This window comes from Nycticebus coucang, chromosome 1, assembly GCF_027406575.1.
Source record: "Nycticebus coucang isolate mNycCou1 chromosome 1, mNycCou1.pri, whole genome shotgun sequence".
Classification (NCBI taxonomy): Eukaryota; Metazoa; Chordata; class Mammalia; order Primates; family Lorisidae; genus Nycticebus; species Nycticebus coucang.
In genome coordinates, this window is record NC_069780.1 from 170,409,508 (window position 1) to 170,425,921 (window position 16,414).

The 16,414-nt window shown below is 42.6% G+C and overlaps 1 protein-coding gene across 5 annotated transcripts in view; it reads left to right on the plus strand.

Moving 5' to 3' along the window:
• Positions 1 to 16,414, plus strand: part of DROSHA (drosha ribonuclease III) — a 147,480-nt gene that overhangs the window by 36,166 nt on the left and 94,900 nt on the right. For all 5 annotated transcript variants that reach the window (XM_053592711.1, XM_053592728.1, XM_053592738.1 and 2 more), the window contains 2 exons: positions 8,781 to 8,867; positions 11,534 to 11,620. In XM_053592711.1, the coding sequence (XP_053448686.1) occupies positions 8,781 to 8,867; positions 11,534 to 11,620 (174 nt within the window). The remainder of the gene's footprint in view (positions 1 to 8,780; positions 8,868 to 11,533; positions 11,621 to 16,414) is intronic.

Below are 16,414 nucleotides of genomic sequence, written 5' to 3' on the forward strand. Positions count from 1 at the left end.
CACTTGCCAGTTTTCCACTGTTTTTGTCCTCCTCTTGGAGTCCAGAAGTCCCTTGCTGATTCCCTGTATCCTCAAAGGGATGATTATAGGCAGATCCCACGAGCCAGAGATGCCTAGAGTCTTATCTCCCCAGACTCACGGTGCCCAGTTGCAGGGAAGCTGTTACTCGGCCGCCATCTTGCTCCACCCCCGGTAACATTCTCCCTTCCAAGTACTAACCAGGCCTGACCCTGATAAGCTTCCGAGATCAGATGAGATTGGGCGTGTTCAGGGTGGTATGGCTGTAGACCCCTGGTAACATTCTATTCATCTTATTTTATGAAAGTCCATTGCTTAGTTTTTTTTTTTTTTTTTTTTGCAAGCTAGGTTATGGAAGCTAGGTTCTGACCTTTAATTTCTGGGTGCTTACTTTGCTGGTGGTCCATTGTGATTATCAGTATGTAGAACAGGTTGAAGTATTTCTGTAGAGGTGATCTTGTTATGGCAAATTTCCTCCGTGTTTGCATATTAGTAAAAGATTTGATTTCTCTCTCAATTTTAAAGCTTAGCTTAGCAGGATATAGAATTCTGGGCTGGAAATTGTTTTGTTTAAGTAGATTAAAAGTAGATGACCATTGTCTTCTGGCTTTAAAAATTTCATTAGAGAAGTCTATGGTCACAACTGATGGATTTTCCCCTGTAGGTCAATTGGCACCTACTTCTGGTAGTTTGCAAAATCTTTTCTTTTGTCTTGACTTTGGACAGGTTCATCACAATGTGTCTTGGAGAAGCTCTATTTGAGTTGAGGTGACCTGGGGTTCAATATCCCTCTGAAAGGAGTGTGTCAGAATCTTTGGTGATATTTGGGAAGTTTTCATTTATAATATTCTTTAGTATGGTTTTCATTCCTCTGGGGGCATTCTTCTTCCCCTTCTGGGATACCTATAAATCGTATGTTCGATGCTTCATAAAGTCCCATAATTCTGTCAGTGAATGTTTTGTTTTCTCTCTCTTCTTTTTTGCCTCTTTAACTATCTGAGTTATCTCAAGAGCTTTGTCTTCTACCTCTGAGATTCTTTCTTGTGCATGTTCTAATCTGTTATTTATACTGTCTATTACATCTTTAAGTTCCCTAATTGATTGCTTAAATTCTTTCAGCTCTGCTATATCCTTTCTACATTCTTCATATCATTCATCTCTTATTTGATTCCGTTTTTGAATGTCCTTTTGGTTATTTTTCACTTTGTCATCAATTTCCTTCATTGTTTTCATCATCTATATTTTAAATTCCCCTTCTGTCATTTCTAACATTTCTTTATAGGTGGAATCCTCTTTAGTAGCTACCTTATGGTCCCTTGTGGGAGTTGCTCTGGACTGGTTTTTCATGTTGCCAGGATTTTTCTGCTGATTCTTACTCGTGAGTGTTTTCTTTTGTCTGTTTCATTGCCCTAATTTTCCTTTCACTTCCGTTTACTTTTTAAGTTACCATGCCTCTGGCCTAAGGTTTCAATGAGTCCTTTTAGTACAGGACTAAAAGGATGAGAACAATGAAGAGCAAGAAGGGAAAAAAGATTTAAAAAAAAAGAAGAAAGAGAAAGGAGAGGGGGTGAGTAAAAGGGAATATTGAGAAAAAGAAGAGAGGCACAGAAAGAGGGAGACAGGAGTAATAAAGGTGTACAGTAGGGTAATTTGACCCACACCTTTAAAACCCCCAACCTTTGGGGGTGCTGGGTTAGGTGTTTCCGTTGGGGTCAGCCACTCTTTTCCAGGCTGGGCAGACACAGTACCTCACCTCCACCAAATAAAGAGAAAAGACAAAAATACTATAAATCAAACCAAAACAATCCAAAACAAACAAACAAATAGGATAACATTAGGGGAAAAACCAAATAACAGGGGCAGAAACACTAGCAAAAATGAAGTTCTTATTATTAAAGAAGGCAATGTGGAAAATTATATTTAAACTAGAAAAATGAAGAAAGTAAAGAAAAAAGAGAGAAAATCTAGGGGGGAAATGAAGAAAAAAGAAAAAGAAAAAAAAAATGCAAACCCAAAACAGATCAGTATATATCTCTTGCTGAATATTGCCTGGGGAAGCAGGTGAATTGGGGTATGAGATGCTAAACACAATGCTGATACAGCTGTATGAGATGGAGACCGAAGGCCTCTGCTTACTTCTTTGCCCTCAAACTCTGCAGGGTTGAGAACCTGAATCTCTCCTCAGCCTGCTTAAAAGACACTTTAAACTGTTAACCTTGGCTAAGCATAAGCTTTCCCAGGAAAGCACGTCGCAGGGATTGCTTCTGAAGTGTCTACCTGCTTATCCTATGTGCCAAAACATGCCTCATTCTATGCCCCTGAGATCCAAGGCTGCAAGCCCAAACACTGAAAGCTCCACTCTTCCCCGGCATCTCATTCCTGGCCTTTGGCACTGCTCAGTCACTAGATCACTTACCCAAGGTCTCCCAGCCTGAGCCTCGCTCTGCAACCCTGAGCGCTGCTGGGGCAGTTCTCCCACAATGGCTGTGCCTGAGGCCCACAGCCGAAAAATGTAAGCTGCATTCCAGCAGTCCTAGACCCTGGACAATGCTTAAAGTCACCTGCACTTTCTCCCAAGGTAATTCAACCAAGTGCCAAATTCCGCATCCCCCCCCCCCAAAAAAAAAAAAAAACAACAACAACTCTTAGGGAAGGCCTTCTCTATCTGCAGTCTTGCTGCTGTTGTAGTTTACAGCTGCAGCAGCCTCAAAGTGAATGCAACCACTTGCCACTCCTCCACTGCTTTTGTCTTCCTCCTGGGATCCAGAAGTCTCTGGCTATTTCCCTACATCCCCAAATTCTGGGCAGAGTCCATTAGCAAAGATGCCTGGAGTCTTCTCTCCCCAATATCACCATGCCCAGTTGCAAAGAAGCTGTTACTCAGCCACCATCTTACTCTCTCCCCTCCATAATTCTTCACGATAGTTGACCTGGCCTTGCTCTGAAACCTAAGGGACCAGCATCATGATTCTCCCAGTGTGGACTGCCACAAACTGCTCTTGGCATCCTTTCCCACTATTGCTGCAGGATCTGCTGAAGCACCGCCCCAGCAGCAGGGTTGCCTGCGTTCCAGCCTGGAACAGCTTAGGGCTCTCTCCCGGCTGTGCTCAGTGCTGGCAGCCTCTTGTCCCATTCTGCAGCTGGACTAACAGTGTTTCCAGGAGTAGATTGTGCTGCCTCCTGAGCCTGAAAAGGCCCACCAGGTGTCCTGCTTTCTTCTTTATTGTAGGACGTGAAAGATAAAATAATTTTTATTTACTTTGGAGGGAGTGTCTTGGCACTCCCCAGAGTACAGGGCTCCTAAAAATTCTGTGATGGTGATAGGCCCCTGAATCTTCTTTTTTTTTGTAGAGACAGAGTTTCACTTTGTTGCCCTTGAGAGAGTGCCATAGTGTCACACAGCTCACAGCAACCTCCAACTCCTGGGCTTAGGCGATTCTCTTGCCTCAGCCTCCAGAGTAGCTGGAACCACAAGCATCTGCCACAATGCCTGGCTATTTTTTTGTTGTTGTTACAGTTTGGCTGGGGCCAGGTTCGAACCTGCCACCCTTGGTATATGGGGTCGGCACCCTACCCACTGAGCCACAGGCGCCCCGCCACCCCACTCTGGAATCTTTGTTGAGTTTAATCTCTCTTCCTCTGGGGTGCGTGCGTGCCACCAAGATCTCCAGCCTGATCAACATAATGGCAGTGGTGGGAAGGAGCAGTGTGATGTTCAGAGTTATGTCCACGCAGTCAGGAGCTCTTTGGATAAGATACAATTAACATAGCCGAGGCAAAACTGTAAATATCCGTGAACCATTGTGATTCTCATTTCTGGTTGGATAGAAAGGAACACACTTGCCCAATCAGTCACCACTACTTTGTACCTGCTCTAAGTGAGCTATGGCACCTGGCGCTGCAGCTGCAGTCAAAGCTGGTGTAGTCAGAGCAGCTGCGGTCTGACTGCTGCCTTGGGAGCTGCAGCAGCGGTCGGAGCTGTTGCCGGGAGAGCAGCTGCAGGTGGAGCTGCTCTGGGCGGAGCAGCTGTGGTGGAGCTGCTGCTTGGTTGAGCTCGTGGTGGTCTTTAGTCTAGTGATCCTCTACGATCCTTCTGGGGACAGATGGGTCAGTTAAACAGAATAGGTACCAACACCCCTGTGTCCTTCACATCCTTAAGGTGGCACTAATCTCCACCATCCCCCCAGTGCAATATTTTGTATGCCTGGGTTGTGGGTGGCAGAGGTGGTAATTTCAGTGGCTTCTGCTTCGGCTTCTCTTTATGTTAGCACTTACTGCACAGGTCAGGGACCCGATGTGAAGGGATGGGTCTGCCAACAGTATCAATTCCAGGGTTGCATTCGGGTGTATCTGTCGGTTTAGTAGACCCACTGTAAGCCAGACCGTGGCCTCATATACTCCACTCTTGACTGGCATGCCAGGATGATGCCGAGTTTCCAAGTACCAGTGATGATTTGGAACTTTCTGGGTATTCCTCTTTCTACAGTGTAGTTGACCAGCTAAACAGCCAGTAGGCCTCTTTGGGGGCAGGACAGGCTTGTCGAACATTTTTGCTTGTTATAGTGTCACAGACCCTTCCACCTCTCCAGTATGTGAATTTCAGTTAAAAAAAACTTGATCAGCCCTGGAACTAGGCAAGGGATAGTGTGAGTAGAGTGACCTGCCTTCGGCCTCTGGGTTACCTATTCTTCGTTTCTTATGTTAGTACAAACATAGGACAAGTGGTTCTCTTGTTACCCATTTATTTTGTACCCAAGGACACTATGTTCTTCTATTTCTGTGACTCTTTGTGGGCCAGATCCCCTTAGCTCCCACTTAGACCATGCTGGTCATAATAAGAATTATGTGACCTGGCCTCTAGCACTCTATCCCCATCAGCTGGCCGATCTTGTTTCAGGATCTGTCATCCTTGTTGCTGCTGGGAGGCTTTGCTCTCTGCCCACTTCTGCATTTAGCACAGCCCACAGAGGAGGCCAGCACTGATTTTCCTTGTGATGCTGGTGCCGCTCTCACCAGCACGTTCCTTTTGGTGTGTACTCTGGGTCCCCTGAGGGAACATGATCATTGGTTATATTTTCTAGCCACAGATACTATGTCCATTCTAACATGTCCACTTCGGTCTGACCCACTGTCTGCAATGGGCAGTTGCAGTATTTCAGCTTCCCTCAGCATAGGCCGTTGCCTTTTTATGCTTTCAGGAGCCATCCTAGTAGGAAGTCCCTAGCCTGTCCTGGTGTCTTTGAATCCTGACTGCTCCCAAGTCAGTAAAATCCTCCTTAACCACTTTTATGTTCTGGCCCCTCGGTGATCAAGCACTCCGCTCTAGTCTTCTGAAGACTCCTCTGGCTGCTGGCTCATTCTGGTTTTTGCAGCTCCTTTGGATATATTCTTTTCTCTCTCAGCACTTCCTCAGCTAGGTTATGTTGTGAAATACCCTAATTATAGGTGTAGTGGCCAGGAGGGGGACTGGTTGAGAGATGGGTGTTGGGGGGAGGATGGAGATGGGGGAGCCCTGTTGTCTGGCAGGGTCATCCATTGTCTTCTGGCATAAGTTAGATCTCTCCTAATAAGGTGTGCCATCTCTGTGCAGTCAGAAGGTTTAGAGAAATCTGGTGCAGTAAAACCACTAATGTCCCCATCCTGGGTTTCCAGGGCCCTGACCTTGAAATAACAGACCTGCGTTGGTTGGGTATTAATTGTCTCTGAGGTTGAGGCACTCTCATAGGTAAGCCCAGGGCTTGGTCCTGGCTTGTTCTGATCTCTCACCGTAGGATATGAGAGTTTCTTTGTGTGCCTCCAGGAAGCCCTCTTTTTCACTCTTTGTTTCCAATTGCCTTTCTTTCTCCTCTGCTGTAGAGCAGTGGCTCTCCAAGTAAAGTCTTCCAATTAGCATAACCTTCACGTGGGAACTTGTGAGTTCACAGAAGTAGTGCAAATTCTCAGCTCGCCCAGGCTACTGCTTCAGAACTTGAGATGGGGAACAAGCACCTGAGATTAGAAGGCCCTCCAGGTAATTTCTAGTCAGACTAAGGTTTGAGGAGCATGGTAGAGCATCAGTGGTGCTTAGCTGTAACCATCCATGCCTAAGGATAGCCATTATCCTTTTAGCCACCATTTCTACCAGTTACCTGCTTCCACTGATCCAGCCTCCTGAGTCACCATCTTTGGAAGCTTACTTGACCTGTCATGTGGTTCCAGGGGTTGTCTCTGTCCCACCCACCATCAGTGATGGGGTCTTATTGCTAGTTGGGTGGTAAGTGATTTAGCTCCAGAATGCCAACTTAATTTCCTGTTTCTTAGATCATTCCTTATACCAGTTGCTACATTTCTGGGTAGAACTTTGGGTAGAAGCAGATGCCAAGATGGAGTTTGGAATGTATGGTGTTTGTTAGGGATCAATAGCTGTGAAGGGAAGAGGGTGTGAGCAGATGGGACAGAGGGATTTGTTGAACTATGAGTGCAGCCTGACAATGCCCCAGTCAATCTAGGAGAAGGAGTATTGCCCATTTGAGTTGGGCCCCAATGGCTGGGCCTTTATACCTCTGCCTCACTTGTACCTGACATCAGGAGAGGGGGCTGTGCAGCAGAGAGCCACCGTCTGGAGGCTTTTTATAGCGGGGCAGCAGGTTCTTTCTTAAAAGGGGACCTGGCTGGGGCGTCCCTGTGTTTATCACGAGGCACCGAGTAATGCCACTGATGCCGTATTTCGTTTGCTTTCTGTTTTCCTTTTCCTATTTTATGCTCCATGCATGTTCCATTCTGCCACCTCTTTAGATGTAGGAAAATTCCTAAGCCATGTTGTCTGAATCCCCTCTGTAGTATACGCCAAGAGACATACGTGGCTATAAGATTAAAGGTAACCATAGGCTCACTCCTGTGCCTCGCAGAACCTAAGGCAATATGGTCCGACCTAGCTCGGGGGTTTCTAGGAGACAAGGCCACCTAAGCACAGGGGCAGCTTTCGTGAATTTTAAAACAAAGCTTGCCCTTGTAAGAATACCTTAAACTCCCTTTATGAAAGAAATATCTGGTAACTGATACAGTCTGAATACAGGTTCAAGAAAAGGAAAACGGTCCCTCTGAGAATGGTCTCTGAATGGAGACCCCCTGGTGAGCTGATCATCTGGTGGCCCCACTGTGTCTGGCTTGCTGCTGCCCTCTGCCCTGTAAGAGTGCTCCACTGCAGACTGCCGGAGCATCGGATGGTGGCTCAGAGTTATCTTTGACACAAATCAGACACAAATCAGAAGGGGAGAAGTCATCCCTGGGGAAGCTGGTGTGCACAGGCAAAACCTGCCAAATTTATTCTTAAGACTGCTCCCGGACCCTAACAAAGGGGGCAGGCTCCGAGTAGGAGGTTGGCCCATACACCTCTGGCTTGAAGAGCCATCCACCAGCTTCTGTGTCTCTAATCCCTGCCGCATGAGAGAAGCACCTCACCCTGAAGGGTCCTGGCATCGTGACACCACAGTCTAAGATGGCTAAGGTAAAGCAGAAAGCTTCTCTCTTGTTGTTTCCCAGGGAGGAATTACAAGAGTATCCCCTATAGCCCCCTGGACTAATGTGGCTAGCAAGTCTGCAGTTCCCTGAGGCCACGTTGCTGCTACTCCCTTCCTCTGTGCACTCTTGATGAGACAGCACAGCTTATCCAGCGGTGTGCCCCACCCTCTGCTGCCAGCAGCTCTCGAGCAGCACACGCCAGTCCCATGGTCTTATGTCAGAGTCCTGTTACAAGCCTGGCGAGTCTCATGAGCTGTGGAATGATGATCTTGAGCGCACTGGGGTACTGCTGGCCACACCACAGGCATTACCACCTGGTATACAGTGTATACAGCAGCTGCCACCTCTATAAGGCTCAGATGAGGAAACATGCCCCAGACACATGAAAGTCTGCAAAGAGGTTTATCTCCTGACATGAACTGGAATTCAAGCCTACTCACAGACAGCAGCAGGGGCTCATTAAAGCATGCTGCAATGGTTTATGCCACTCCCACAGGACGGGGCCCTACTGAGAGAGCCTCACAACAGGCCAAACCAACTCTCCTGGCCCTGGTGGACACAGTCTCCAATGTTAATCAAGTTCTGAGGGTCCGTACCACCTTGAGAAATGCTGAGGCACAACTATTCAACGAAGCATTCTCAGCAGCAGTTCACAGTTCTGCCCCACCACCCTGACTTGGTGCCTTATAGCCAGAGATTTAACACCTGGCACCACTCTCCTGGGCCACCCCAGGCCTGGCACCCACAGACCCAGTCCAGCTGGGTACAACAAGGGCAGATGACCTCTACTGGCAGCTACACCAGAGGGGACTCCCAAACTGGCTAATTTCTGGCAAGCCTTCTGAGTCCCTCCAGACCCCCCTTGATGCTGATGTGGCCTGCTCATCCCCCACCTGTCTGCGGGGGACAGTACCAGGTCTTTGTGTGCACCAAGGGTCTGGGGTTGCCCCCCAGAAGCCCCCATGGATGATAATCCTGGCATTTGGGGGGCTGAAAACCCCCAGACATTTGTGGCCTTATTGGATATTCCTACTTCACTAGCATGTGAGGAAACGATTGGTGGTGACCGGCCAGCCCTTTCTTGTTCATCTAGTTTATATTAATAGTACAGTGTGAATGCTGTTCTTTTCTACCAGTCTGTGAAGGAATATACATAAAACCTTTTTTTTTGGTCAGAAGTAAATCTAGAAAATATAGTCTATTTTTAAACAAAAATATTTTGCTGCTTTACTTGTTAACTCATTCTCCTTTTTCCCCCTCAGGCCATCAAGCCCTGCCGTCCTATGACCAACAATGCTGGCAGACTTTTCCACTACCGGATTACCGTCTCCCCTCCTACAAACTTTTTAGTAAGTTCCTGACAAAGTCAAATACCATGTAATTTAAAGTGTAAATAGAACAAAATGTGAATAGACAAAGTTACTGATTTAGTCATTTTTTTTCACATCAAGTGATTCAATTCTTAGATGGTTTTTCTTTTAGAAATATTTTATTTTTATGTTGATAAAATTGTCCTCTATCACGATGGCATTTATTTCCATCTCCTATACTACTGTATATTTTTGTCATTTGTATTGTTGGTGCCATATGACAGTCAAATCCATAGCAGCCTGTGAATTTTGGAGCTATTCAGTGGAGCTACAGAGTGGGAAGAATGCATAGGACTTCCACAGCCCTTAAAAATTAGCAAACAGCTTATTTATTGTTTAATGACCAAACAAGAAAATCTATTTTATGTTTGTGACAATGATAATGATACCTAAAATTTGTTGAGTATGTACTATGTTTCAGGCACTATTTTAAGTGTCTGACAAGATATATCTCCACTGCACAGTTCAGGCAGTAGTCCACATTTTTTACAGCTGAGGTTAAGTAATTTGCTAAAGATTACTCAGCTAGTCTGCTCCTGTGCATACACCTGTGCTATCCTGCTATGCCATATTGCCTTCCACAGTTTGAAATTTATTAATTCTGGTTACCTGTGGTCATCAAGAAATTTCAGTTTCAGAATTAATAATTTGTAATTACATATTTTTGCAACTTTATTGAGATACAATTTAGATATCAGACATTTTGCACATTTAAAGTATATAATTCATTTTTAGTTTATTTATAGAGTTGTAAAACTATCACCACAATCTAACTGTAGAACATTCCCCTCATCCCAAAAGAAACCCTCTACCCATTAGCAGTTAATTCTTTCCCACCCCCAGCCTTAGGCAATTACTAAGATACTTTCTATCTCTATGGAGTTACCTATTTTCGATATTTCATAGAATGGGATCATATAATACATGATCTTTTGTGTTTTTTAAACAAAAATTGGATATATACAGTATGGATATACACAATATGGTAAATCTATACAGCGACTGTCTCCACTTTTTGGCTATTCTTAAGAAAGTTGCTGTGAATAATTGGGTGCATTTGTTTGTGTGGATATATTTTTTCATTTCTTAGACATATGTCTAGCACTGGAATTGCTGGACTGTATAGTAACTCTAATATTTTGAGGAACTGCCAAACTATTTTCCAAAGTAGCTGTGTTACTCACTGTCTCATCAGAAGTTCTTTTTATTATATTTAATTTAGACCAGCAGTAATATTGGCAAAACAAATAATATGTATGGTAGAACCTCCACAACTGACCACCTCCATGCATTGACCACTTCCTTAAATCGGCCTAATTTTTATAGACTAGACATGTATCACATGCACATATCAGTACATAAGCCTAGTTCCTTATGTTGACCACTTTGTGTTGACCAGTTTGTTACAGTCCCTTGGGTGGTCAACTTACAGAGGTTCTACTGTACTTTTATATTCTTTAGCTTTCCCCTCCCCAAATTGTTCTTTTTCTTTCTTTTTTTTTTTTTTTCGCAGTTTTTGGCCGGGGCTGGGTTTGAACCCACCACCTCCAGCATATGGAGCTAGAGCCTTACTCCACTGAGCCACAGGTGCCGCCCCCAAATCATTTTTTAAGAGATGGGGGTCTTACTGGGGTGTAGTGGCATAGCTCACTGCATCCACAACCTGCTGGGCTCAAGTGATCCTCCTGCCTCAGCCTCCCGAGTAGCTCAGAGTACAGGTTCACTACCATACCCAGCTAATCTTTAAAATATTTTTGGATATGGAGTCTTGCTGAGTTGCCCAGGCTGGTCTTAAGCTCTTGGCCTCTAGTGATCCTCCCGAGTCACTGGGATTATGGATGTTAGCTACTATTTTCTTATGTATATATTATTTAACAGAATGATATTTGATACTTTAATGTCTTGTAGGTTATCAATCTTGATAATTACTTCCATATTTAATTTAAAATTAAAAATGCTGGTCTCTAAGACTGATGTAAGGGAGAGACTCCCTCATGCTTAGATCAACATTTATAAATGTAAGTCCAGATTCAATTTTCAGGTAATTAAGATCTTTCACATCATGTGGGATTTGTTTTTTTGGAGTCTTTGGTTGGTTGGCTTTTCCTTGGAGAGGCTGAGAGTGGAGTTCTGAGGGGTTGAGCAGAGCCTTTTAGGCTGCTGTTGGCCTTGGGCAGATTGATGTGGAATCTTTTTAACTTTGCTTTTGAGTTATTATCTTGTTCCTTGTAGGTCTTCTGTTAGTTCAGAAATGTAGCTCAGTATGAACAGAACTGGTAGTATTGTGGGATTAAATCAAACAAGTTCCTAGAAAATGAAACTATATATAGCCTTTTTCTTTTCTTTATTGCTTTTTCATAATAAACATCATTGATGGTCTTAGTACATAAACATTATACTTAACATCTGAAGCTGGAAAAGTTTGCCAAGCAAGAGAATTCTTTTCTAAAATTATACATTTGTACAAAGTTCTCCCTGGTGTTTGGAAAAATGTTAACCTGACTCCTGTGGGTTACTTTGTGTCTTAATAGATTTCTGTGGGTTACTATGTTTTCCTGTGGGTTACTTTGTGTTTTGATAGATTTCTGCACATACAAATTATGCCTTTTATTTAATTTGTGTTTTGTGTTTCTGTTTGCTTTTAGACTGACAGGCCGACTGTGATAGAATATGATGATCATGAATACATCTTTGAAGGCTTTTCTATGTTTGCACATGCTCCTCTGACCAATGTAAGTATGTGGCTACCGTCTTCTTTCCTTATACCTCCTTCCTTTCCTGCCTTTCTGTCGTCTTCTCTTTTTAAAAGTCAAAATAGATTTTCCTTCATCTGAGTAACATTTAGGAGTCAGATGCGTCCCACTGCTTGAGCTCCAGGACGTCTGTGGCGGCATGTGTCAGGTGGCACTGTGACATCTGTGCTAATGAGTCACAGGTTCGGTCCACATTAAATGGCGTAAGTAAATGTGTCAGAATAACATTTTCAGAGTGTGAAAGATCGAAAAAGGAGGATAAACTGTGGAGTAACGTGTGAAGCTATTTTAGGTTGATTGTCCTTCAAAAGAAAGTTGTAAAGTTTTAAGGAGAAGCTATTATTTGGTTTCTCTGTATCATAAAAAAAGAGAAACAAAGCTTGTTCAGGGCACATGTTTTTCAGAGACCCTGACATATGGATTCACAATGTTTTTATATAGGTATTAGGACCACTTTGTTGGTAATCAGTTCAAATGTAAGTTCTGTATCTCTGAGTTAAACTCTCTCCATCTCCATGCTGGCAGTCCTGCTACGACAGTGTCTGATCTGGGTCCGGCATGCTGCTTGTGTGCACTGCTGCTGACAGTCCTGCTACGACAGTCTGAACTGGGTCCGGCATGCTGCTTGTGTGCACTGCTGCTGACAGTCCTGCTACGACAGTGTCTGAACTGGGTCTGGCGTACTGCTTGTGTGCATTGCTGCTGGACAGTCCTGCTACGACAGTGTCTGAACTGGGTCTGGCGTGCTGCTTGTGTGCACTGCTGCTGGACAGTTTGTGTCTACATTCAGCTGGATGTATACTTGACCCACCCAGACTCTGTTATAGGACTTAATTAATTATAGTTATGCTGTATCCACGTGAAAATAGAATGTTCTTTAATCTTTTCTAGTTTGGTTACATGACATCACTCCTGCAATTTGAAGAGTTATTTTAGTACTGTTAGCACATGAAATTCTGTTCCATTGGAGAGTAAAGGAAGACTCAGATCTTTGCCTTACCTTGGCCCTTTCTGTCATTCTTTTTCTCTTTATAAGTAGATGTGATTCCATTACTAGTGATGCTAATTTAAAACCAATTGTTTTCCTAATGAGATTTTTCTTTATTCCGCAGTATATTTTATCCTAGACAATTTGCTTTGCGATGATTACATTGTAAATGTAAAAATAAAAATCATTTGATGATGTGTTATTATATCTACCTCCAGGGTGGACCATCTGTTCACTAATACAGAAACGGCAGTAATATTGGACCGCTCTTAAATAATCTTTATGAAAAGGCAATTGGAGGCTTTTGAATTTTCATGGTTTCTTTGCTCATGTGTGTCTCAGACACTTAAATCCTTTGTTACACTGAATCTCATCATCGTATAGTTAGTCCCCACCCCACCTAATGGCTTTCTCTATTTTGCCCCTAGATGGCTCAAAAATGCACATAACTTAGTTAGTGTGAAAGTACTTAAAATTATTTATTATCTTATCTCTTAATTCCCTAGATCTCGTTTTGACTTTTAGAATCATCTTAATCAAAGAAGGAAAACAGTGTGTTTTCAGAGAGCCCAGAGTTTGAATATGAGTGAATGCCACTTGCTAGCTGTGTGATGTGACCTCTCAACCTTTATAAGCCTTGGTCCTCTCACCTGTGAGACAGGGGGATTAGTTGTAGCAGTCTTACCTGCTTTTGTGAAAAATAAATGAGGTGACTTGTGGAGAATGTTTATCATGGTGTTTGGCACATAATAAATACTGGTACTTCTTGTTTTGGAAAGATGTTAGATAAAGCTGGGTTTGAAACTTTCTTCTTCTTCTTCTTATTATTATTATTTGACCTTGGGCAAGAGATTCTTTGAGCTTCACTAATGATAGCAATGCCTGCTATTTGAGTGAGAATTAGGGATAGTTTTTTAGAAATAGACTTTTTTTGTCTTTTAGAGCAGTTTTTGGTTCACACAAAAGTGAGTAGAATGTTTTTTTTTTTAACCAAAGTCTCTCACTCCAAGATTTGTACCCTAAAAGCCACTAATGCTAAATTTTTTTTTTGCAGTTTTTGGCTGGGGCTGGGTTTGAACCCGCCACCTCCGGCATATGGGGCCAGCGCCCTACTCCGTTGAGACACAGGTGCTGCTAAATTAATCAATGCTGTTACTGTTGTTATAAAATAAAAGGACAGAAAAATTCCTGGCTTCAGCATATATGTATTTTTACATAAATACTCAAGTTCTCAAAATTTGAGAACTTTACTCTGTAATGAAGAACCCCATTACTTACATTGGAGACATTGATAATATAATGAGTTTTAAGCTGAGTGTTTTACAGTTCAGAGGAATTAGATCCATCAAAGACCTCTTGAATTGGAAAGAGCCTCCCAAGAAAAAGAACTTGCAAATCACTTTACTGATCTGATTCATGTTCTTGCTAGAGTGGGAACATCAGCAAGAGGGGCACGCAAATGATGGTAATGGTACAAGCTCCACTAAATCTCATTCTGACAAGTGCTAAGGTCTTCTTGAATTCAAGTGGATTGAAAGTATCGTTGGCTAAGTATAGAGCATTCTAAGAAAATTTTATCCAAATGTAGTATGTTTGTTACTACTTAACAATACTTAATATTATTGATGGTTTGACAACTGAACTGAAGTTATAAAGATGTATGTATTAGTTGCACAATATTCGATACCATTCTCAAAGGCACAAGAAAAACCCTGATCTTTTCTCTCCCAGCTTAGCTGGTTTTTCATTTCCAGTGGCTTTGCTGATACTGGGATTAGGTCCAGCCCTTGGAAGTAGTAAGTTAGAAGGCAGAGGCTTAGGGAGGGGTGTTCTTTGTTTGTTTGTTTTGTTTTTCACTAAGGTGAGATAGGGATTTGTGTCAGTCGGCATGTGATATTCCTTACTTTTTAAGTCTTAAAACATTTTAAGAAATAATAGTAGGCATTGATGTTATTTGACAGCATTGATTGGGAGCTGTTTTGGTGATCTTTGCAGTAACACATTTCTCAGTTGACTAGCGTGTAGTAAAATGACAAGTTCTCTTTGAGTCTTAGTAATCAGAGTTTAGTTGGTAAGGAGATCCCACCCTTCTGCGTGTCTGAGAAGGGCTGTGGTGGTATGGATGAAAGCCCAAAAAGAAAATAAAGTGCACATAAAGAGATGAGGTCAAAGAAGGAATTCCAATAAGTGACTTCAGTTAAAATGAGAAAAGGAACGAGTTGTTGTTGGGTAAATCATCTTGCAGGGTGCTTTTGCACATGATAGGAAGGAGTAAAACTTGCACTTTTGCTTTTTCTTTCTGCATGCCTCTTGAGTACTCCTAAGACCTCCTCTGAGTAATTTAGTTCCACCCGTGTTTTTCTTCCCATGAGTATTATGATCCCCACCAGCTTGGTATTTATAGCTGTCATGTATTGCCTTTTGAAATGCCCTCCTTGGTGTTCCCTCGCATTGTTTGGGACCTGGACTATTGCTGTAGACTCCGTCCTGGTCCTTCTGGTCTTCCTTGCTCCCCGACTAGCCATTCCCACACTGTTTCCACAGTGATTCATCTAAAACATGAACAGTGATAGGCTCCTCCTTAAACTATTTGAATGGTTTCTCATTGCCATAGAGCTGTAAGCTCTGACCTTAACGTGGTTTATAAGGGTCACGCTGGACTCCCTGGCCTCTCTCTCTCCATGCATTTCTCTCTGAACAGCTTAATGACTTCTCCCAGCTCCCCTTTCTCTGCCCCTGTTGGAAGATAAACACCTATTCTGCCTCAACTTTACTTTTTTAGATGACCTGGAGAATTCTTTCCTTTTTTTGAAGAGAGCTCAAATGTTACCTCCTCTTTCATCATTTTGCCTCTTATACTTTTTAAAGTTACTTTCTTTAAATTAAAGTTAGAAATTACGTTGTCTCGTGTATCATTTGTCCTTCCGTACATACCTTTCTTCTTCTAGATCTTTACCTTTTAAGGTAGGCCCTGTGGCTTACTTTAGAGTACCTGTGAATTATGCTAGCATAATTGTTAGCAAAGAATAGGTATTTTAAAAATGTACTGAATCATGCATAAATTTGTAACTCTTAAATATTTTTAAATGTTAGAGGAATAAAGCAGAACTTAAAAATGGTAGTGGCCTTAGCAAGTTGCTTTGGTTGTTTAGAACGCCACTTAAAATAGGTTGAAAATGGATTTCTTATTAAAGTTCATTATGAATTTCACTCAAATTAACCACTCTCCTTTAAAAAAGAATGAAAAAGCCCCAAACTAAACTTAATTTCTGAGAAAAAGATTTCCAGTAGATGGCATTATAAGACTATTTTTCTTACTATTTCTCTTTTGTCAGTGGAATTAAAATTTGTTTCTTTTTGATTGCTGTGGTTTGTAGAAATGATACATCTGTATAAAATTGTCTTACCGGCAGATTAAGCAGCCAGAAAAGCTCCCTTAACACGTCTCTAGTACTTTGGGGCTTATTACTTTCCCCAGATAACCAGCCAAGCCACTGCAGTAACCTCCCTCCCTCCCTTTCTCATTATTCCATTCATTTGAAAATATATTTACAGAAAATCTATTATGTGGAGGCATTAGGCTAGTATCTGATGATAAGACAGATGTAGATTTATTTCAAGCTGAGCCTTCCTTCCTCTTCACACCTGACCTTGCACATTAGAACAGATAACGAGAAATGTATGCTCCAGTGTCTAAGAGTTGGGGTCTAGAGGAGGAATTTATAATTCATCAGCTACCTAGGACCTTTGGTATGGTACCTAATAAGTCTCCGCCTTAGTTTCCT